At 43.4% G+C, this 23,069-nt stretch overlaps 3 protein-coding genes and 1 long non-coding RNA gene across 7 annotated transcripts in view; 2 read left to right on the top strand and 2 right to left on the bottom strand.

Moving 5' to 3' along the window:
- Nucleotides 1-1,146, top strand: part of HSF1 (heat shock transcription factor 1) — a 56,175-nt gene extending 55,029 nt beyond the window's left edge. Inside the window, exons 12-13 of one of the 2 annotated variants that reach the window (XM_044669539.1) lie at nt 48-117; nt 362-1,146. In XM_044669539.1, coding sequence (XP_044525474.1) covers nt 48-117; nt 362-567 — 276 coding nt within the window. In that variant the 3' untranslated portion in view covers nt 568-1,146. Of the gene's footprint in view, nt 1-23; nt 118-361 lie in introns of both variants that reach the window. The other variant, XM_044669543.1, reaches the window with a different exon arrangement.
- A 33-nt stretch (nt 1,147-1,179) lies between these two features.
- On the bottom strand, nt 1,180-5,300 carry LOC123232010 (nucleolin-like). 3 transcript variants are annotated; one of them, XM_044658346.1, is made up of 5 exons: nt 5,236-5,300; nt 3,568-3,864; nt 3,284-3,442; nt 3,077-3,162; nt 1,180-2,267 (listed from the first exon to the last, which is right to left on the bottom strand). In XM_044658346.1, the coding sequence occupies exons 2-5, from the start codon at nt 3,692-3,694 to the stop codon at nt 2,235-2,237; spliced, it is 405 nt and encodes a 134-aa protein (XP_044514281.1). In that variant the 5' UTR covers nt 3,695-3,864; nt 5,236-5,300; the 3' UTR covers nt 1,180-2,234. The 3 variants fall into 3 exon arrangements, with proteins under 3 accessions (XP_044514281.1, XP_044514280.1, XP_044514282.1); XM_044658345.1 differs by lacking the exon at nt 5,236-5,300 and having other exon boundaries at nt 3,568-3,603; nt 3,809-4,343; XM_044658347.1 differs by lacking the exon at nt 5,236-5,300 and having other exon boundaries at nt 3,121-3,162; nt 3,568-3,603; nt 3,809-4,343.
- Nucleotides 5,301-10,730: 5,430 nt separating this feature from the next.
- The window catches only part of DGAT1 (diacylglycerol O-acyltransferase 1), a 41,808-nt gene continuing 29,469 nt past the window's right edge, over nt 10,731-23,069 (bottom strand). The window contains exon 17 of the mRNA XM_044669524.1: nt 10,731-10,887. Coding sequence (XP_044525459.1) covers nt 10,867-10,887 — 21 coding nt within the window. The 3' untranslated portion in view covers nt 10,731-10,866. The remainder of the gene's footprint in view (nt 10,888-23,069) is intronic.
- LOC123242036 lies at nt 10,878-13,965 on the top strand. The gene is made up of 2 exons (XR_006505800.1): nt 10,878-11,642; nt 13,565-13,965. It is a non-coding gene; the product is annotated as an uncharacterized LOC123242036 (long non-coding RNA).

Here is a 23,069-nt window from a genome sequence, read left to right as displayed (position 1 = left end):
TGCCCCCCTTCCCCTTCCCACAGCCCCTCACTCCCCACCCCCTACAGATCCAGGATCTCCTCTCTTCTCAAGAGCAACCAAAGCCTTCAGAGACTGATACAGGTGGTACAGACTCAGGTGAGCGGGACCCAGATCCTGGGCTGCCACCCATCTAGGCCCCTGTCCCTGCCTCTGCCCCAGGAACCCCAGACACCCCTACCTGAGGGCCCCATTTCTCCTCAGCTCCAGGCTGGCTCCCCGCCCCCTCTCCCCAGTATCACACCAGCCTGGGCAAGGGATCCCCACAATCCCCATGACCTCGAGCTCCACAGCCTCCGTTTTCTCTCCCCACACCCGTGACCCTCTTCCTCTGCCCACGCAGGGAAGCAGCTGGTGCACTACACAGCCCAGCCCTTGTTCCTGGTTGACTCCAGCACTTTGGATACAACAGGGAATGACCTGCCCATCTTCTTCGAACTAGGGGAGGGGCCTTACTTCTCGGAGGGGGATGACTACACTGATGACCCCACCATCTCCCTGCTGTCTGACTCTGAGCCAACCAAGGCCAAGGACCCTGCTGTCTCCTAAGGCCCCCTTCCTCTGGGAGGGTGATGATCCGGGCATCAGGGTCCCTCTCCCTTCCTTGCCAGCTTCCCCGAGGGTGGGAGAGGGGCACCGTCCCATGGGTTTGTGCTCAGTGAAGTTGCCAGGAATCTAATTTGGGGCCAGACAAGCCTGATGGAGGGAACCTGGCAGCAGATAGGACCTAGGCCATAATTGAAGGGCCGCTCACCTGAGCAAGGGGAGAGTGCCCAGGGGGCTATTCTGGACAGAGCCTGGTAGAATGGAAGCAGCCCCAGGTGAGCAAAGGGCAACAGGAGAAAGAACCCCGGCCTGGACACCATGCATGCCATGGGGTGGGACCCTGCCCGCCACCTCTCCCTTTTCCCCATGGCTCCACTGGGCAGCTCTTTCTGCTTGCCCCTCTCCCTGTCCCTGGCTCCGTATGTTCTCCTGTTGGTTGGTTTGGGGTTTTCTCGGTTACACTTTGTACTGACCCCGCTGATTGTTGATAGAATTGTATTTTGGATTTTTACACAAGAGAAGTTTCTACTTCTCCCCCTATATAGAGAAAATATATATATATATATACACACACACACACACACACACACACACACACACACACGCACACACACATATATATATATGAAGACAGACAGACAGATCTATAAACAGACAGGCTATATGGCTGTGGTTTCTCAGCTAATGGGGAGTGTTATTCCTGGCATGTGGGGAAAGGGGGGTGGGTTACCCTGAACTCCGTCTGTGCTGAGGGTGCTAAGACGACTTCAGTATTTGGAGAGGGAGGCCAGGAAGGGAAGGAAGCAAGAGGCAGGGGCTGAGCATCAGCTGGGGAGACCAGAACAGGCAAGTGGTCTCTGCTGAGAGGGGGAAGGTGCCGGGTCCTGGTAGGTTTTTCTGTGCTCCCTCAGGGCAGGGTGTTTGAAGGGTTACACACACACCTCCCCAGCGTTATAGAATTTAGAGCAAGAAGCAACCAGTGAAAGTCATTGAGCTCCAGATTAGTTGTATGATCTTGGGACAAGTCCTTTAACTCTAGACCTCGATGTCTTCATCTTTAAAGGAAAAAAAAAAAAAAAATGTGTCCTAGATTACCAAATCCCTTCTCTAAATCCTCTGATCCTGAGTGACCCACCCAAGGTCACAAAGCATAGTAGGGGGAACCAGGATTCATAAGCAGGTCTTCTAGATCCAAATTCCTTGTTCTCCTACACCCCCACCTTCTCTTTCAGGCTGTTCTGGTCTCCCTTCTTTGTCCATTTCTCTTATAGGATTAATTTCACTGAATAAGTTCATGATGTTTTAACCAGGATTTACCCCGACACTTCTGTAATTTCCCTCTTAACAGGCTTATTCTGTATTTCATCCTTCTGCCCTTTGGGGGTGAAGAAATTTCCCAATTGACAAGAGCATGCCAATCACACTGATCTGAGCTCCCTCCAACCTCCTGCTACTAACCGATTGGGCCACTAGACTCCCACCAGGCAGTGGATGCCTTCAAATTGGATGGATGCCAATTTAACCTAAAGTCAAACACCCCTGTCCCTAGTCCACAGCCAGTCCTGCTAAGGCCAGGAATTTTTTTTGGATGCATTTATTGAGGAGATAGAGCTATTGCCCAGGAATAAAGTGGGGGCAAAAAACAGAGTAGAAGAACCAGAGACTTATTCTCAGCAAAGGCTCCTTGCAGCAGCTTCATAGGCCTGTAGGGGACAGAGGAAAGGATGTCAGAATGGGGTTTCTCTTTGGGCCAGCTTCCCTTCTGGTGCCCTCACACCACCAATCCTTGGGGCCTATGTTGTCATCCAGATTTCACTTGGAAAATAGATCTTGGACCAGGTCTCAGGCCCCAATCTCATGTGGCTACACCACCAGCTCATCCGATGATGTCTCCACTTTCTGGGGAAGCGTTAGGAGGGTGAAGATAAAGCTGGTGCTGGCAGATCTCTGGCCATCTAGTTCAATGCAGCAGCTTCTCTCACTCATCCTCCCCCACATTCCCATATCTTCCCAGTATTAAATGGGGCAAATCTTTCATAGGTCTCCTCTCAGACATTCATCTGAGGAAGAGTCTGAGGCAGGTGGGAGTTTCTTCCAGCATGCCTTTCAGAAAGGGATGGAGAAGGAGAGCTGATTGCCAATGCTGTCCCACCCACAGTCAAATAGCCCATTAAAGAGTAATTAGTCCAAAGATAAAGAAAACACAAGAATCTCGACTCTAGAACTAGGCCTGAACAAGAATCCCCTCTCTCTACAATATTGTGGCTCAGCTTTGCCATGAAAATCTCTCCCAAGAGAGAATCTTTGCCTTCTGGCTTTTGGCAGTCTGACCCTTTCTTGTACATGGAAATCCTTCCAACACTTGACTAAGGGTGATGTCCCAGCCTTAATCCTCCAAGTTAAAGACCTAAGATTCCATCCATCCTTTCCAGGCCTGTTTTTGACTTTCCATTTCCTGCCCAGTATCCCTTGGTGACCATTCTTGGCACTACATCTACATATGTGCACTCACACATTCCCTTCCCATGGGGTCCAGGCGGAGAGTGCCGAGCTCACCTCCAGCCTTCTGGAAGGGGGAATCCTCTTCCTCTTCTTCTTCTGCAAGGGGCAAAGAAAGGAGAGTGCAGCATCCATCTCCCATATCTCTGCCTTGGGTGAGGGAGCACAGCCCCAGCACTTGGAGGGTCATTGCCTTGATGCTCAGCCTAGAGAATCTTACCTGGTGCATTCTCGTCTTCATCCTCGTCTCCGAGATCCTCACCTCCTTGATCCTCGCTTGAGTCAGAGTCAGGTTCGTCTTGGAACTCAGACTCTAAAGTATTTCCCTCACTTTCACCCTGAATCTGCAGGGTACGCTTGTTTGACAACGGAGCTTCCACTTCAGGAGAGAGATTTTAAGGGGCACAGTGAGGGGAGATTGGGACCCCAGAGGCTGGGAAAGAAGTTGGAGATCAAAAGGAAGGAGTAGGGTGGAGATATCGACAACCTCTCCCAATAGCCTACCTTCATACAGGGTCTTCAGAGTGGAAACCAAGTGATCTGCAAAAAGATGGCAGAGATTCTGTTTCTGAGATACACTATCACTGCTTCCCTTCCCCTGACAGCTGGGATAGATAGGTGGCCTCTCCATAGGACAGAAGGGTATTGTAATCCCAACTCTGCTCTATGTATCCCAAATGCACAACTGCCCTTTCCTCACTCCTAAATTCTTGGATTAGACAAGGGAAAGGGGAGTGAATCTCACCTTCTGCAGCCACTAGAGCCAGAAACAAGATCAGCAAAGAGACAGGTAGCAAGAACCTGAGATCGGAATAGGGGGAGTTACTTGGAGGGTCAAGTGGCTCTGGTGCTACACATGTCCAGACCTCCATCCCAGATGGACTCCCAAAAAGTTCATACCTCAGGGCAGACCCAGAAATCCTCCTTTTAAGTCTAACCCACCCAGTGTCCCATGACCTTACCGAGGGCTGGGAGCCATGTCTGTGTCCAAATAAAGAGGGAAGGGCAGTAGTCCACTGGACAGAACCACAACTATATGAAGGGAAGGAGGGTGGGACCTGGGCAGGGACCGCCTCTCCAGCTACTTAGGTCTGTCCCTCCTCTTACAATTCTATCCCTCTTGCGCCTCCTATCCTTGCCTATTGGCTCTCATCTCTCCCTTCTGAGGAAAAGCTTAGAAAATGTAAAGTGAAAGGGGTCTCTGTGAACCCCCAGGACAATTTCCTAGACCCAGGCAGTCATGATCTCCACACAATTAGTGTATCCTCTTCAACCCAACACTTAAAGGCCCTGAGCTAGGGCAAAGGAGTTGGGTCAGGAAAAGGATTAGTGAGGGGAGAGTAAGCAGGGCAGTAGCAAGGAGGGGAAAGGAGAAGGTACCAGTGCTGAAGAGAAGGCATCAGCACAGGCTCTAGGTGGTCCTGAAGCAAGGGAAAGGCCTAAGAACAAAGGGCCCTTTCTAGGGAATCTAACTCAATGCCCCTTTGTCTTGCCCTGAGAGCTGGAAGTGGGGTGGTGTACAGCCAAGGGCAGCTCTAAAAGGGCTTTGTTGCCCTTGGATGAGCTGAAACAGGACCTTGACCCTGCCCTGTACCCAGGAGAAATTATACATGGATTAGTAGTGCTCTGTCCAATCCTGTTGAATTTCCCCAATTTCTGCTATCCCTTAACTGGGCATCTTCCCGGAAGAGAACTAGGCATCTGCTTCCCCTCCTCCTCATTGTTCACATTTCACCAGAGCCATCACCATTTAAAGACCTTTTGTGTAGATTAGAGGCTGGTGACCCAGTGGTTTGGGGAACCTGAAACTGATTAGCCATGTACCTGTCCTGGGCCTCCTAAAATACCTAATCAAGGCTGCCAATAGGGATCATACATCTGTACCCCAAACCAAAGAAGCGTAGAGCCAAACCTGGGCCAAGCCTTGCCTACTTTCTGAAAGGAGACGGGACCCATTGTACTTGGAGACCCAGAGGGCTTTCCAGTCAGTCTGAGGTGCCTCATCAGCCCTAACACTACCTCCGTCTCCTTGGACTGACTTCAACAATGAGCCACCAGAACTGACGGGAGTAACTGTGACCTATACAGCGTTCTTTGAGACACCACATACAACTCCATAGCCCTAGCAACACCACAGAGTTCCATTCCAGATGGTGCCAAAACATCTCTTACACCAGGGATCTTGGAGTTGGCCCTCTGGTAGAGGCATCTGCCCTCCTAGGGATAGTGGTCTTCAAGCCAGGATGTCCATCCTCCATCCTTCAGGATCAGTGTTTTTTCTTTCAGATCACAACATCCATTCTTCTGAACTTGGTGTACTCCATCTGGCCTCAAGGCTCGAAGCCCTTCCAGTTGGGGTCATGGCATATTTGCCTAAACACATCCTTGCTTAGGGTCCCCGTCCCTGGTGTAGAATAATCTCTGAGGTCCTAGATCCCATGATCCAGCTGGAAAGTGTTTCTTCCCCACTCACCAGAGACTGTCCACCATTACTAGGCATTACTGCCTTCACCCACTCTAGCTAGGCAGTCCATTTTCCATGTCAGTGGGGGATGGAGGACTTGTATCTTCCCCAGTAGCTCTTACTTGCTATTAGTAATTGGTGGCACCTCAAAACTAAACAAATGGCCTTAGGCACCTGACCGGTTCAAAGCAGGTCTCCTGTCCACAGACATGGCAATGGGGGGGGGGGGTTCCATTAGTATCTCATGTTCTCGTAGGATCCCCCCTCCCCAAATTGAGGCTAGTCTCCTCTAGAACATGCTACTCAAGCCCAGTGAGAAACATGCCAAAGGACATGACCTGATTACTGAACACGACAGAGGTTAAGCTCTCGAAGTTCCCACAAACTCCCTTGCTTTATATTCAATGAAACAAAATGCACACACAGTCTTCCAGGGTCAGGGTACCCACCCACACTGACAGTTATTGTAGGCACCATTGCATACTAATCCCCTAGCATGGTTGGGGGGAAAAGTCCATCACAAGACCAAAGAATGCAGAGATGGAATCATCAGGACCTGATCAGTGAGGATTACTGCTTGTGGGGAAGAGAAGACAGTGATGAGCCTAAAATTAGAGCAGAGGCAATTTATATGAATTGTGGCTGTGAAAGATCACTGGTTTCAAATCCCAGCTCTGCTACTTTTTAATTGGGTCACCTGGGACATGTCAGGCACTTTGCCTTGGTTTCCTTACCTGTAAAATGAGGGAGGTGAACTATATGGCCTTCTACTTTCAAATTCTGAGTTCTTTTACTAAGTTCATTTTGGAATCTGCTGAGGGCAAGGTCCTGGAGACAGCCAGAGATGCCCAGCTGGAGCTCAGAGAGTCAGGGCTGAAGATTTGGGAGTCCTATACAGAGAGATGATAGATGATGCTAAGGGAATTGATGAGAGGATAAAGGGAGAGAGTATGGAGTTCCAAAAGCAACTGTCCACAGTAGATACTAAAATAGGTGCACCAGAGATGGAGATGCAAGCAAAGTGCTATGTAAGTGAAGGAACCAGGGGAAAAGGGTGGGGGTGGGGGGCAATCTGGGAAGGCTTCTTCGAGTAAAGGGCATTTGATTTGAGCTTGAAAGAATTTTAAAATGAAAGAAATCAGAGTAAGAAGGAACAATAGCTATATCTCAGACAAAACAAAAAGTGAGGTCCTGGGATGCTAATGGGGTATACCTTGAGTTCACACAGGTAGTTAAATGATGGCAGCAGAATGAGTATAGGTTTGTGTCGGTGAACCTATGGCATGCGTGCCAGAGGGGGCTGTCCCCCTTCCCCTCTCCACATGTGCGTCTGAGGACAATTCTCACATCACCTGCCATTCTGCCCATCAGCCCAATGGAAGCGCTTCTTCCCTCCCCTCTGGTGAAAAGGTGTGGCTCACATGCTATGTGAGGGTTGCCGTTTGGGCACTAGGTTGCCAAATGGTTTGCCATCACTGGTATAGTTCCTCTGATTCCAAATATAGGGCTCTTTTTCGTGGAACCTTGATAACATGACACACTTTCATAACAGACCAGGAGGAAAGCATAGTGTGTATGTGCACAAAGAGGGTGTTGGTGCAGCCCCATGTAGACCATTTTACTTGAATTACATAGAAGAATGTTGTATAAAAAGGGAGATGGTCCCATGTTGGGGTGGTTGATCAAAAACACAACATAGGCGACCTTTCTCTCTGTCAAGATTTTTACTGTTAAGTCCCAGGGATTTATCAATAAGCATTAAGCACCTGCCAAGTGCCACCTTTTTTAGACCAGACAGCTTGCCTACCCATGAAGGGCTGTCAGCCTTGCCAGTTGTCACCTGTGACCACTGACCTCACTGACTTCTCCCAGTTCCCCTATGGCAGCCCAGCAGCTCCAGCTTTCTCTCTTCCTTTTTGCTCAAGGCCCACCTTGTCCTTCCTATGTTCTGTTGGGCTTTAAGGCCCCTCTCTGCTCAGCCACTATCTCGAGACCCACCATCTCAGCCAAAAGAAACTTTGGAACACAGATCTCTCATCTATTCCATTCCTGAACAGGATTTACCACTACAGCATCCCCAACAAATGCTGATTGTCCAATCTCCCTGTGGACATCTCTAGGAATGGGGAACTGGGTACCCATACCTTTTCTGGAGAGCTGCAATTTATTGCTTCTTTTGAACTGCAACTTGCTTCTCAGCCTCCACTGCTCCTATTGCCCGTGAGTCCTCTTGGAGCCAAGCTAAGTCTAATTTTTCTTACGCACCACAGGCTTTCAAAGAGTGGAAGGCAACGTTCACGTCCCAGCCCTGGGCCTAGAGCTCCTGTGACCTTCGGCTAACTTCCAAGGGGCTTAGCTCCTCAGTTAAAAACTAAGCCCCAAGGAACCTTTGCATCTCTCTTCCCTGCCTCCCCTCTAGGTGCTTTACCTTAGGTAAAAATGGCCCTACTATTCCTCTAGTTACCTTCCCAATTCAAGAAAAAGTAGATCTTCCATCTGAGTTATACACATTGGCAGTGCAAACATTTCAGAGAATTTAAATTAAAGGGAAAGTACCCTCATATCACATTGCCCCCAGGTATCCTCACAAGCTCTGGCCTGCCTTTTCCAGCCTTATTTACTTATCACTCTGTTCCAATCCAACTGGTCTACGAGCTGTTCCTTGAGTTTGGCATTCTCTCACCTCCCAGTCTTTGTACAAGACCTTCCTTCATGCCTGGAGTTCTCTTCCTTCTCAGAATCCCTATCTTCCTTCAAGGCTTAGATTGGGTGCCACCTTCTCCACAAAGCCTTCTATGATTTAAATACTGGAGACCACTGGTCAATGAACTTTCACTTCTAAAATTACTCTGTCTATGCACACACCACAGTCACTCCAATAGAATGGAAGTTTTTTGTGGGCAGGGATCCATTTTGCTTTTGTCTTTGTAGCAGAGATTTTCCCAAAGTCTTAAATAGGTGTTTTAGTTGTTTAGTTTTTTTATTTGATATCTGAGCCCCAACCCACGGCCAGCAAACCTTTTGGATCTTCTTAACCCCTGCAGCTATTTGGATCTGTAGGATCAGGAAAAGGCCACCCCAATTCCTGACAGCCTCTGGCTGCCAATGTGGCTGGACGTCCAGTTCTAGCAGCCGTTCTTTTCTGTCTGCCAATTGCTATATCTTCCAGGCCACATGAGTGTGTTTGTGTGTTTTGTTTTGTTTTAGGGTTAATTTACAAGGGAAAGACTAAAACATTCAACTCACTTGCACAGACATTTAAGTGCCTAAAGGAAAAAAACATACTTTTTGACCTCAGGGAGCTTACAGTATCCCCCTGTTCAAAGGGAAAATAGGACTTTTCTTTCATTAGGGTCTTTAGGAGGCGGCTTCGTGAACACTTGTTGGAGATATTGTAGAAGAGATTCATAATCAGTCAACAATCAATCAATCAATAGAAATATGATCATCCAGTCAAGCATTTATTAAGCACTTTCTGTGCACCAAAAACTAAGCTAAACATAGTTTGAAGTAAGTAGTCACTAAGGTTCCTCCCAGCTCTCAAAGACTACACACAGAATGACACCAAGCTGGTAAATGAAAAATCCAGACAAACTAGGAAATTTTGAGAGAAAAATCACTTTCAGCTGTGGATTGATGTGGATTAAAAAATAGGTAAAATTCCATGGCGGGATGATAGAGTCTTAAGAATTAGAAAGGGCCTCAGAGGCCACCTAATCCCACCCGTCCCTGACCCAAGATCCCTTCTTGTGTTATCTAATCATATTCTACTCTCCTGCTCTCATTTGGGGTTTTCTTGGCAAAAATACTGAAATGGTTTGCCATTTTCTTCTCCAGCTCATTTTACAGATGAGGAAATGGAGGCAGAGTTAAGTAACTTTCCCAGAGGGGCAGCTAGGTGACTCAGTGGTTAGAGCTGGGCCTGGAGTCAGGAGGTCCTGGAGGTCAAATTTGGCCTCCACCACTTCCTAACTGTGTAACTCCCTGGGTAAGTCACTTAACCCATTTGCCTACCCCCTTGCTATTCTTTCACCTTGGAACCAATACTTAAGTACCAATTCTAAGACAGAAGGTAAGGGTTGTATAATTTAAAAAATGTTTAAAGGTCACTTGGCCAGGATCACATAGCTAGTGAATATCTGAGGCTGGATTTGAACTCGAGAAGATGAGTCTTCCTGACTCTGGGCCCAGAACTATAATCATTTTGCCACCTAGCTGCTTTATCCCTTCTATCATATCCAAAGTAATTGATTGTGCAGGCTCTGTTTAAAGGGAAGCTAGGCGACACACTAGAGCACTGGACCTGGGATCAGGAAGACCCAAATTCAAATTTAGCTTCTAACATTCATCTGTAAACTGAGATACTAATAGTACTTTCTCTTCCAGGATTGTTGTAAGCATATTTTATCCAGTGAGGGTCAAGCACCTGATTGTCTTGACAAAGTCCCTTACATCTTGGATAGCTATGATTCTCTGGATGTTTTTCCTTCTATTGAACCTAAACCTGCCTCTCTGGAATTTCCATCCATTGGAAATTCTTCTACCTTCTGAGGCCAAGCAAAAATATTTGACTCTTCAGAGCTTCCCAGGAGCAGCTTCAGAGGCAGAGACATTCCACCTGGCACTCAATCGCAGGAGTACGATTTATCTGAGCTATGTGTGTTCCTTTCTTCCAGCGGTAGTACTGGATTCTGGGGAAAAAGTATACCCCCTCATATGCAACTGAGGAGTTGGAAAGGGTTTTTTATTTGGTCTTTTTTTACTAATGATTTCTTGCATCAAATCTGGTTTGGTACACAAGAGAATGCACTGAATGGAAAATTTTGAATCAACATGGATCTAAAGAGTATCTTGGCTCCGGGTATAACTCTCAGTAGACCATGTTGAGGGGGGCCCGGGCTACAGATGAGAATAGTTTATGATCTTTTACTCGTCAGATTAAACACCCCCAGTCCCTTCAACCTATCTTCCTAAGGGATGTTCTCCAATCTCCTCCCCTTCCTGGTAAATTAGGGTGACTCAGTGCAGCAATTTGAAGGGCTATTTTTGTGAGTCCTAGGAGTTTAAAACTTGTTCAGTTTCTCCTGCCCATTTTTAGTTCCTACATTGGATGTCAAAAGGTCTCCAAATAAGTGATTAAGCAGTAAACCAGCATTTCTGCAAGGGAGAGGAAAAGAGGAAAAGAAAAACACTGGCACCATACTGATGTGTCCAAACAAGATTTATTCGAGGCTATTCTACTGGTGACTTGACTAAAGGGATGCCGTAGGCTTCCAAGTCTTCCAGATTTGAGTCGCCACCAATTTGAGTAACCATTCCAAAAATGGCTTTCTAGATTTTCAGAGGCTCTGATGTTGTGACTGTAAAGCAAAGTAGCTGTTATCTTTTTCAGATTTGTCTTTTGAATGTTACAGTTAGGAAAGGAAATGGGAGGAGAGAATCCGAGTCTTTCCATGGCAGATTTGGGGTCTGTTTTCATAGATAGCCTGTTCTTGATGTTTTTAAGCTTCTAAGGAGTCTCTCCTGAACTGATGGTCATGAGTTCATACTAAGAACAAAAGTGCCAAAATCTGTTCACAAACCAAACTTTTGATCCAGCTCAACTCTTCTAAACCAATCTCCAGACTCTACGAGGCAAACTGCAAGTACAGCAGACATCTTAAGATTCCTGTAGGGCCTTTTGTTCAATACTTTCTATTTGGGAGTGTCTTCCCTCTCTGAGCTGGGATAGTAGAGGGCTGTCCAGGAGTCGAGTAGGCCTTACTGCAACTAGTCACCCTCTTCTGGACATGTTCCAACGTATGTCTTTCCTAAGGTAACAGGAGTCTTCCTCTATCCTAACTAAGGTCCCCACTCAATAGTTTGCTCCAGGAAAGCCTCTATTCATAGAGGAGGCAAATTACTGAGCGATAATGTCACAGTATCTAATTAAGGATAGTAAAACACAATGGAGAGGAAAGTCCATAGGATAAAAGCCATTCTTAGTCTCTCATTTAAAAACAAGACATAATCTCTCCTCCATTCTATCCCCTTGGACTCTCCAGTCAGTTTTCCTAAGAAACTCATACTCCAAGGACCCCTGTGGCTACTTGAAGGCTTCTCTGGAGATAGCAAGGTCAGTCCTGTTGGCTAGGACCCTGCACCCCTTGCCTGTTCTCAAAAAGGCTGACTGGGAGTATGCTTGGAGGGCTATTGTTAGTGCGTTTTTCAGAATCCCCCCGCCCCGGCAGTCTGCCTTGGGGAGGGTATAGTTATTGCTCTTTTATAATAATAGTATTTGCAATAATAATAATAATAACTCATACTTGCAATAATAATAATAACTCATATTTGTTAAGGTTTGCCAAGTGCTTTGCATAATTTTTTCATTTGATCTGGTCGGGCTGCCTGGGGAAGATCCCTAGCCCCTCACCAGCTCTTGTTAGATCTATCTTTTTATATGCCTCACCACTTTGCCTGAATGCCACTGAAAAGTGCACATTTGTTAAGAGTACTTCAGATTTTTAAAAACTCTCCCTCACCTAGGAGTCCCCAGAGTTCTTACTCCCAACTGGGTTAGAATGAGAGTACTATGTGTCACCTCTTCCCAACCCCAGGAAACAAGTAGTTAAAGAATCCTCATCTTTCATTGCTTTCTTCTGAAGCTAGGGAAAAACCCACCCCCCCCCTCTATGTGGCCATTTCCATTCCCATTCCATTCAGTAAATCTCAGGAAAGAGTTATTAAAATTGGGAAAGGGGCACAATTTGGCTGGCTGTCAGCATTTTCACTGACATGGCAAAATCCTGATCACCCTTATGATAAAATGTGAATCCCTTTGCTCATGTGTCCTAACAAGGCCCAAGTAGAGCAGAAATATTATTTGTCTAGTTCTGGACAGCAGCCCTCTTCTAATGCAGCCTAACAGAACACTGTGCCCTCTTCTGGCTACCCTGCCCCACTGCTGACTTCATAATGAGCTTGTGGTCTACTAAAATACCTTTCCCATCCTGTAATTTGGGAAGTTGATTGTTTTAGCCTGTGTAAAACTTTACATTTGTCCCTCATACATCTCTTTTTACTCAATTTGTCCCATCATTCTAGTCTGTTGAGACCAGTTTTGATATGGACTGTTAGTTCTATCTCTCGAAACTTCATGTCATCTGCAAATCTGACATGTATGCTATGTCTTCATCTGAGTCACTGATGAAGATGTTAAATGGCCCAGAGCCAAGGGCAGACCCCCGGCATTGAAGACAACCCTCTAAAATGGCATCAACTCATTAATAATTTCTCTTTGAATCTGGTCATTCAAGTTTCCTTAACTATACTATCTTATAACCCAATGGTTCTCAAAGTGTGGTCTGGGAATCTTCTGGGGAAAGGGAGCCTCGGACCCTTTCATGGCTTCCATAAGATCAAAACTATTTTTATAATTCTATGACATTTTAACTTCTAAGTAAATATCAATAGTTATTACCAGGCGTGCTGGTGTTTAACAACCACCTCTCAGGGAAAAAATGCACTATACACTTTAAGTTTAATAAGCATTCTTACCATCCATACCATTATTTTCTTAAGCCTAGACAATCAACAAAATAATAATTCAAGCCCTAATCTGTAGCATTTTCTGAGGTATAAATGCTCACACCAAAAATTTAACAATCAGCTCTCTCAATCCAAGCTGGTTTAAGCTGACTACAGCACACTCTTGGATAGAATACATAAAAGCTGTGTTTAGTGCTTGTGCGTGCGTGCGTGCGCGCGCACGCGCGCGTGTGTGTGTGTGTGTGTGTAAGAAAGAGAGAGGAGGGGGGAGAGAAAAGAGAAGAGATGGGGGGAGGGAGAGAAGAGGAGGGGAGGAAAGAGAGGAGTTGAAGAGGGAGAGAGAAAGCACCCTCAGTAGTATAGAAGGGGTCCTAAAAACAAAAAAATTGGAGGGGGGATCTATGCTCTAACCTATAGCTTTCCATCCTATATATAAACACAACATGAAAAACCTTGTCAAAAGGTCCATGGAAACTATGACTACATCCCTCCTCTAATCTGCCCATCTAGGAAAAGGAATACTGGGAGTTTGGGGAAAACACTTTCTCCCCTGATAAAGAAACCTCCAAGACTAAGGAAACGTGGGGCTGGGTCAACAGAGAAGAATCTCAGGCTGTGCTTTATTCCACTCCTCATTAGCAACGAGATGAATAAGGCTGATTCTATCTTGAAGGAGGTCTCTGCTCTTAGAAACTAACCACAGAGAACAGACCTGGTCTTGATTGATTCCTGTGGCTCCAGGGTTTTCTTTCACTCTCCCGGATTTCTTTGCTACTACTCAATGCTGTTGGTTGGCTGTATACAGAGAGAGCTTAAGAAGCTATAAGAGCCCAAACCACACTCTAAGCAGTTGAAGCTGCTACCAGCTGGAGCAATCTCCCTTAGCAGACTAATAAATTTCTTTTCCTTTCTGTTTGGCTACTCATTTTATTTGACTCCTAGTCTTGTAGGCCTGATGGTGGGTGTGACTCTCCATAGCCTCACAGGGACCTAGGCTGGGAAATTCCCCCACGTGACCCTGGTACGAGAGCTGCACTTGATGAAGCTAAACCAGCTTCTAGTACCTTCTGGTAACTGCTTCCCTTTCTAAATGCTCACAAACTAGCCTCTTAATGATGTGGTTGGTATAGAATTTCAAGATACTTTACAGGAATTTTCCAAGTCACTGCTCTATAGAATTTGAAGATTCTACCTCTTCAGTTCTATTTTGTTTTGAAATTGGGATATTCATCCTTCTCTCGTCCTGAAGCACAGTGCAGTAATATCAAACTCAAAGAAGAGGATCCTTGCTGGCTGCTGCAGACTGACTTGGAAAACCACAAATTCATATTACCTATGTTCTACAGTATTTTTATCTTGTTAACTATTTCCCAATTACATTTTAATCTGGAACAGGCCTGATCCCTATCCAGTAGCACTCCTTCCAAAAGATCTTTCACTGACCACTGACAAAAGTTTAGCAATCACAACTCTTATGCCCAGCGCTTGGCACATTGATTGATTAACCAGATATTTTAGAGCCTTACAATGTAATTTGTCTGGGTCTAGTTACTTGTACTCACTGGCAGTAGGAAGATGCTGTCTTAATTATAAAGATGCATTTCCCAACAACAAACCCAAGTTTGACTTTTTTTTAAAAACCCTTACCTTTTGTCTTAGACTCAATACAAAGTATTGGTTCCAAGGTAGAAGAGCTATAAGGCCTGGGCAATAGGGGTTAAGTGACTTGCCCAGGGTCACATGGCTGGGAAGTGTCTGAGGCCAAATTTGAACCCAGGACACTCCTGTCTCCAGGCCTGGCCCTCTTATCTACTGAGCCACCCAGCTGCCCCAATTTGTTGCTTTTCAACTATTTCCGTTCCCTCCCGGTTCTGCAAAACCTTATATTTATTTATTTTATTCAATTGTATCTAATTCAATTTGGTCTAGTGTTCCAGCCTTTCAAGACATCTTTACTACTGTCTTTAATGTTAGCTATTTCTCCCCAATTTGCATCATCTGCAAATATAAGCATGCCAATATGATTTCATTCAACTAGGTACTTGATATGGTACTGGAGAGAAATTAGGGATGGATATAGAGATTTAGGAATCATCTGTAAAGATATGACAATCTAACCGGTAGGAGACGAAGACAGCACAAAAAGAATGGAAAGAGAAAAGAATTCAGGTCTTGAGGGACACACCTGTTATGTGTACAGGATATGGATGGCAAATCAGAGGACACTGAAAAATACCAGTCAGATAAAGGAAGAAAATCAGGAAAGAGTAGTGTCCACAAGTCAGGGCAAGAGGAGGAAAAATCAACACTGTTAAAAGCTGCAGAAAGGCCAAGGAAACACCACTGGATTAAACAGTGAAAAGATCTTTGGAAATCTTGGGGGGGAGGGAGGGAACATTTCAGCTGAATGGCTGGATAAGAAAACTGATCATAAGGAGCTGAGAATTTAATGAGTATTTATTAAATAAACACTTATGTGCTAAGCACTATGCTAGGCAATGGAATGGAAAAAAAAAGGAAGAAATGGTCCCTATCTTCAAGGACCTTACATTCTAATGGAGACAAAATGCACAAAAATAGGTATATACAAGGCATACAGAAAGCAGATATAAGGTGTCTTTGTGAGGATGGAGTAAGCACTAGCATCAGAGGAACAGCAGCCAGGAAAAGGTGATACTTGATCCGAGTTCTAAGGGGAACCAAGGACTCCATCCAAGAGGCAGAGGGAAGAGAGAGCACTTTGGACATGGAGAACCGCCAGTGCAAAAAGGCACAGAGATGGGAAGGCAGTGGCACATGGGGAAAACAGCAAGCAGGCCAGTATAAGACTGGACTATAATGTGTAGGGAAGGGAATAATGTATAAAATTGGGAAGGTAGGAAGTAAAGAGTTTTTAGATGATCTTAAGAGTTAATAGGAAGCCACAGAAATTTATTGAGTGGGAAATTAAACGGTTAGACCTGTGCTTTGGGAAAACCACTATTAGTTGAGTAGAGGATGGAAGACAGATGGGAAAGATGTGGATCAGAGACCCCAGTTAACAGACTTTTGCAACAGACTAGGCCAGAGGTGATGAAGACCTAAATAGACCGATAACTGTGGGTGGAGAGAAGAGGACATTTTATGAGATGTTGTGGAAATACATACAACAGTACTGGGCAACTGACTGGATTTGTATGGTATATAAACTGAAGTTCCAAACCTGGTTAGAACAAAAGCTAGAATGATGGTACTTACAAAATAGGGAATTTTGGAAAAGGAGTAGATTTTGAGGGAAACATACAAATTTTATTTGGTTAAGTTAAGGTCGAGATGCACATGGAACACCCATTTTAGGATATCTAAAAGCCAAGTGGTAATACAGAACCAGAGCTCAGAAAGAGTAGAACAAGACAGAAAGACTGAGAGATAGAGAGATCTCAATCTATGTATGAGAGATGAATTGACGGGAACTGATGAGAATATAGAGGGAAAAAAGAGAAGAGAATCCAAGGTAGAGCTTTGGATACAACACAGGGATGTGACCAGGATAAAGATCTAGCAAAGGAAAATGAGAAGGAGCAGCCAGAAAGTAAGAAGGAGACACCAAGAGAGCAGTATCCTGAAGAGAAGGGATAAACAGTATCAATTCCTGCCTCAAAGGCAAAAAGACTGAAAATTAAGAAACTGCCATTACATTTGGTGAGGAAGAGAACTTTGGAGAAGGTAGATTCAATTGAGGGGTGAGATCTGAAGACAAGTTATAAAGGCTTTAGAAGTGAGTGGGAAAGGAGGAAGTATGGGTACCTAGTAAAGACTGCTTTTTCAAGAGGTTTAAGAGGAGAAAAGTGATAAGACATAGCTAACAAAAGAAGTAAGGTTTTGTGAAGGATGAGTGAGACATATAGTTTTGCTTGCTGGCAAAAGGAAAGAAGCCAGTAAATACAGAGGGTCTGAATAAGGATGATAGTGAAGGCAAACTATTGGGGAAGATGGGGTTAAGATGAAGGGTATATATGTATAGAGATTTGCTTAGTAAGGAGACGGGTCATCTCTTCATTTGAGGCATAGTGGGGAAAGATGTCTGAGTAAAACATGAAGAGGAGAAGAGAAGCTCTCGGCAAATGGCTCCAATTTTTTTAGGGAAGTATAAATCAATTAAGGTCCTCAACTGGGAGGATATGAGTTACCTAAAAAGAAGAAATACGAAGAATCAACAACTATATGAAAAATGTTACATATAACTAACAAAAGAAATAAAAATTACAATAGCTCTGAGGTTCCACTTTATACTTATATTAGAGAAATTGCCAAAAAAGGAAACTGGAAATTGTTAGGAAGTTGTGGTAAGACAAGAACACTGATGCACTATTGGTGGAAATTATGGTCTAACCACTCTGGAAAACAATTTAGAACTAACTCAAAACACTAGGCTTATACCCTTATCCACCACCCCCTTACCCTCTGCCCCACATAGAAGCTCAACAAAAGAGAAAAAGGACTTATAATTAATGAGGTATAAAATAAAAACCAGGAAAACAATTTACACAATTACTGACAGTATAAAAGAAAACAACTTTGAAAGTCTCTCTGCTCAACGAAATGAACAATAATAATTCTAGAAGATAAATGATGATACCTCCCACCTCTTGACAAAGAGTTGATGGATTAGAGGTGCAGAAGGAACCATTTATTTCTGACCTGGCCAATATATGGATCTGCTTTGCTTAATCATAGTTATTTATTACAAGGTAGGCTTTATTTTTAAAGGGAAGGGGGTGGAGAGGGAACAGAGATGTGGTAGAAGGAGGCAGAAATAAAAAGTGATGCCCAAAAAAAGAAGAAAAGGAAGAAAAGGGTATCAAGGAAACATTTAGAAAATATTCAGAAGAGAGCTGGAGGAAGTTCAGAAGTAGAGACAAGGAGGGCAGGATTGCAACTACCAATCCAAAGATATAATTGGCATAAAACAATTATGTTAAATCTGTCATACTTAAAAAAGCAAGCTATACATAATTATGATTCATCATTTCGATGCAATTCTCTTTTTGTTATTTTTTTTCTATGTAGAAATGATCATGTGTATTGATATCTGTCAAGGTCAATAAATAAAAGAAAGAATGGGAAGACCATTTCCCAATTGGATGTGGTCAAGGATATAAACAAACCTCAAAAAAATAATTGTGAACTATTACCACATGGGAGAATGCTACAAATCATTTAACAAATAAGGCAAATGCAAATCTAATTAAGGCTTAAGTTTCACTTGGCACCTATCAAATTTGTGAAGGTGACAAAAGATAGGAATAACATATGTTGGAGGGGTTGTAGGAAGACAGGCACGCTAGTTTACTACTAATGGAGCAGTGAATTGGTCCAGTTTTTCTGGAAAGCAATTTAGAATTATACAAAAAACTGCCTATAATATCCATACCTTTTGATCTAGAGATCCCACTAGTAGGCATATATCTTTAGAAAGTCAAAGATAGAATGCGCAAAATAATCAAAAATATCCATTGCAGCACTTTTTCTATAGTAGCAAAGACCCAGAGACAAGGTAAATTATATAGAGAGAAGCATGGGAAGATGTGCCAAGATAAGTAAGCAGAATCAGGAATATAATATGTGCAATACTTACAATGTGTTTTTGGAAACAACAGTAACAAAAAAATGGAAACTGAAAACTGCTATTATAGTGACCAAACTTGGTGTCAAAGAAATATGAGCATGCATCTCCTCCCTTTTTCACAGATGTGCAGGGGTATAAAGGTGAAACACTGCATAAACTGTCAATCTAGATTAAGGTGATGAACTTTACTAAACTGCTTTTTTTTTTTAAACCCTTACCTCCTATGTTAGAATCAATACTGGGTATTGGAGTAGGAAGTGTCTGAGGCCAGCTTTGAAACTAAACTGCTTTTTCATGCTCTTTCTTTTTTTAATTCTAGTAATTGGGTTGGGGAAATGATTTAAAAACAAAAAAAGATATCACAAAATTCCTAAAAAAGAGTACAGATTGAATTCATGGAAACATATCTTTAGATTTTAGCTACAACTATATAGGCTTTTTTTTGCCATTTTAATTGATTTGGTAAAAGCTATATGGCCCAGCATTTTTAAATGAGATAGCTGATTTCAGATTTCCTTAAATAATTTATGAAATTGGGAACTGTGGGAGACAGGCCCTAGTTTTCTGCTCAAGGAAGTAATAATTTGTAGGATAGCAGATTGTAAGAGAAATAGTCAAAATGTCCCATCTTTCCTTTCTCCTTCTGACACTGGTTATAGTGTCTTCAAGTTTCAGTGACTTCAGTTCACTGTCACAGTTAACAGCTGCTTATATTTGGAAAATCAGAATCTGATTGTTAAAGGCAGCTAGGTGATACAGTAATTTAGATTAGTTCTAGAGTCAGGTTGACATGAGTTCAAATCAGACTTTAAATACATACACTCTCTGTGGCTCTGGGAAAGTCCCTGTCCTCAATGATAAAATGGAGATATGAATAAAACTTACCTCTCAGGCTTGTGAGGATTGAATGGAATAATATCTGTAAGGCAATTAGAACAATGCCTGGCATACGGTATGTATTTAGAAAATGCTTATTTCATTCCTTCCATATTTGACCTGTTTTTGATAGACTATAGACCTGTACAAAAAAAACTATTTTTCTTCCAGATCCCTACATGGAAAGAATTCTTGTGATTTTTAAAATATATTGATAACTGTATTTCAATGAAAAAAAAAATAAAAAGAAATGCAGAGGGGCAACTAGGTGCAATAGAGAACCAGGACTGGAGACAGGATGTCCTGGGTTCAAATCTGGCCTCAGACTCTTCCTAGCTATGTGACCCTGAGCAAATTATTTATGCCAAATTGTCAGCTGTTACTGCTCTTGGGCCTTGGAACCAATATACAGTATTAATTCTAAGATGAAAGGTAAGGGTTAAAAAAAAATGAGGAACACCTGAGCAAAGGAGGGAGGGAAGATGAAAGAAAGGAATGGGATAACTGCTGTGGCAGACACCTACAGAAGGATAAGGGAGGAAAGAAGGGATTTCTTAAATACCTACTCTGTGGCAGGCTCTGTGTTAAGACACAAGATGTACACATAATGAAACAGTATCTGCTCACCAGGAGCTAACATTCTAATGGGAGAGACAAATACATGTACAAATACATGTACAAATACATGTACAAATATATACAGCATAAGGAAAATACAAATACATATGTATGTCTATATAACTTACAAGGTAATTTAGAGAGGGAGAAAAGGTACTTACTAGCAACTGGGGAATCAGAAAATCTTCATATAAAAGTGGTTCTTGGGCCGAATCTTAAAGAGATTGAGGCAAAAGAGAGGAAGGAGGAATTTCAGCCTAAAAGTCAGTGCAAAGGCACTGATATCTCGGAGATGTAATATCTTTTGTGAGAACAGAGAGAAGGTTGATTTGGCTGGGTCACATTGCAGGAAAGGAAAAAATGTAGAGTGAAGCTATAAATATAAGTTGAAGCCAGATTGAGAAGGGCTTTAACATCTAAACAAAAAATATTTTGTGCTCAAGACAACGGAAAGCCACTGTATTGAGTAAGGGAGCTTCATGGTCAAGACATGAGTATAAAAAAATCACTTTGGCAGGCAGCAGCATGTAGATTCACCATAGGAATATTAGAAGGCCACTGCGATAATCCAAACGAGAGGTGCCGAGAATCTAAACGAAGGTGGTAGCTAATATGAATAGAGAGAAGGAGTAAGTCGCAAGAGACAATGTAGAGAGATCAAGAGTTGGGGACAATGCCAGGGTTATGAACTGGAGAGATTGGAAGTACAGTGATACCTTCTAGAGAAGAAAGTTTGGAGAAGGGGGGAATTTGAGGGCAGGAGATAATGTTGTGGACATGTTGAGATTGAGATGTCCCTGGGAAATCCAGTTTGAAATGTCCAATGGGCAACTGGTGATGCAGGACTGAAGTTCAATGGAGAGGGAAGCAAATCTGAGTCATTTGCATAGAGATAATTAAAACCGAGGGAGCTGATAAAGTCACTGAAAGAGAAAAGGGCTCATGGCAGAACTTTGGGTAACACCTAGAGTCAGGATGTAGGGAAGTCACACAGAAGGTACAAAGGTCCCCCAGTCAGGTTACACAATCTTATTATCTCAAGAGTATGTATCAGGGGCAGCTAGGTAGCACAGTGGATTGAGTGCTAGGCCTTAAGTTGGAGGACCCGGGTTCAAATTTGACCTCAGATGTTTCCTATGTGACCAGGAGCAAGTCACTTAACCCCGATTGCCTAGCTCTTCCCACTCTTCTGTCTTAGAATTGATACTAAAAAGAGTTTTCAAAAAAAATGTTTTTAATGAAATTTGGGGCAGACCTTAAACTGCAATGACTTTAATTTAGTGATAAGATCTGGTGAGTCTGAAATTCTTGAATCTCTACCTTAATTTGTCACTGTGGAATATTACAGAGTTCTTCTCCTAGCCCAGTTGTCTGTGTGGGCAGGTATAAGTGTACTTTCTAGGGAGTCACCCCAATGAGCATTTATGTGCCAGACAGTGCTAAGCGCTTGAGAGAAAAAGGAAGGCATAAAAAGTCCTGGAGGTCCTACAGTCTAGTGAGGGAGACAACATGCAGACAGGTACCTATGAGATATCTCCAGAATAGAAGGAGGGTAATTTTAGACGGTCAAGACTCCCCTGCAGTGATCACTATGCGTGTGTCTGAATCACATGGGTATAGAAGGCAGAGAAATGTTAAGATCATTATCACAAAGCACAAGAGCAGATCCAAGAGAATTACAGTAATTAATGATTTATTAATTATCCTAGATGTCACCTCGAGAAGCTGCAGCATGGGTAGATGCAAAAAGAAGTTGGCTGCCAGCCAGTGGAATGGAGTACAGAGCAGCCCCACTAAGGAAGGGTGAAGCCTACAGGAAGTCTAAGAATCTTACACAACTAAGTCTAGGGAAGGTATAGTTCGAGGAGAGAGCCCTCTGGTGGCCACCTCAGAAAGTGTACAGTTGCTTCCAGCTAGTCCAACCCAATATACAAATATCACATGTGTAATTCGTAAGCTACAGGCCCTACATAAATGTCAGTTGCCATTAATTCTACAGGCAATCCATCCATGTTTGACTAGCTAGGCGACACGGTAGATAGAATGCTAGCCCTGGAGATGGGAGGACCCGAGTTCAAATCCAGTCTCAAAAACTTTTTAGCTGGGTGACCCTGGGCAAATCACTTAACTTGCTTTTTTCCTTGGTTCCCTAATCTGCAAATGAGCTGGAAAAGAAAATAGAAAACCACTCCAGTATTTTTGCCAAGGAAACCCCAAATAGAGCCAGGAAAAGTCAGACATAACTAAATAAGTTAGGATTTTTTTTCCCTTTAAGCTTAAATTTGTACTTCCTTCTCTCAGTCTTCCTTACCCCAGTTCCTCCTAATTCTGCTCTTAAATCAAAAAGAATAAATCTAATCCTTCCACATGACAAGTCACAGCATGGCACTCTACATTCTGAAAAAAAGGAGCTTAGAAGAGACAAGAGAGGCGACAGAGTTATAGCTAGGCAGGACATCTTGATCAATAAATCCTCAGTAAACGGCTGGACTGATCTGATTGGCATCAACTTCTTAGCCTCAGCCTCAAATAGCAGGCCATGAAACACATCCAAAGGTAGCAAAAATGCACATAGAATCAGCACTTATGTCCAAATCTCTGAGTCCTAGAAGCACAGCTTCTTTAGAAAACCCTTCAGGTTGGGATCTCTAATTTGTCTCCTCTATATGCTCTTTACTATCTATAAACTCGTGTCTCCAGACATTCCCAAGATTCCAGAAACTTTAGAATCCTGAGGCTCCAGATTTTTTGTTCAACTGCCTAGGAACTCCAATAGATGAATCTTTCTGTGTAGGTCCTCTAGAGGAAGGTTCTACTCTTAGGCCCACCACTAACCTTGTGCAATTTCCTTCCCCGTGCTGGGGAAAAAGTTTCTTCCTCTGAAAATACAATTCAGTAGTATCATCTCTAGTC

Source organism: Gracilinanus agilis, chromosome 1 (genome assembly GCF_016433145.1).
Source record: "Gracilinanus agilis isolate LMUSP501 chromosome 1, AgileGrace, whole genome shotgun sequence".
NCBI classification, from domain to species: Eukaryota; Metazoa; Chordata; class Mammalia; order Didelphimorphia; family Didelphidae; genus Gracilinanus; species Gracilinanus agilis.
This window is presented reverse-complemented; position numbering and strand designations above follow the sequence as displayed.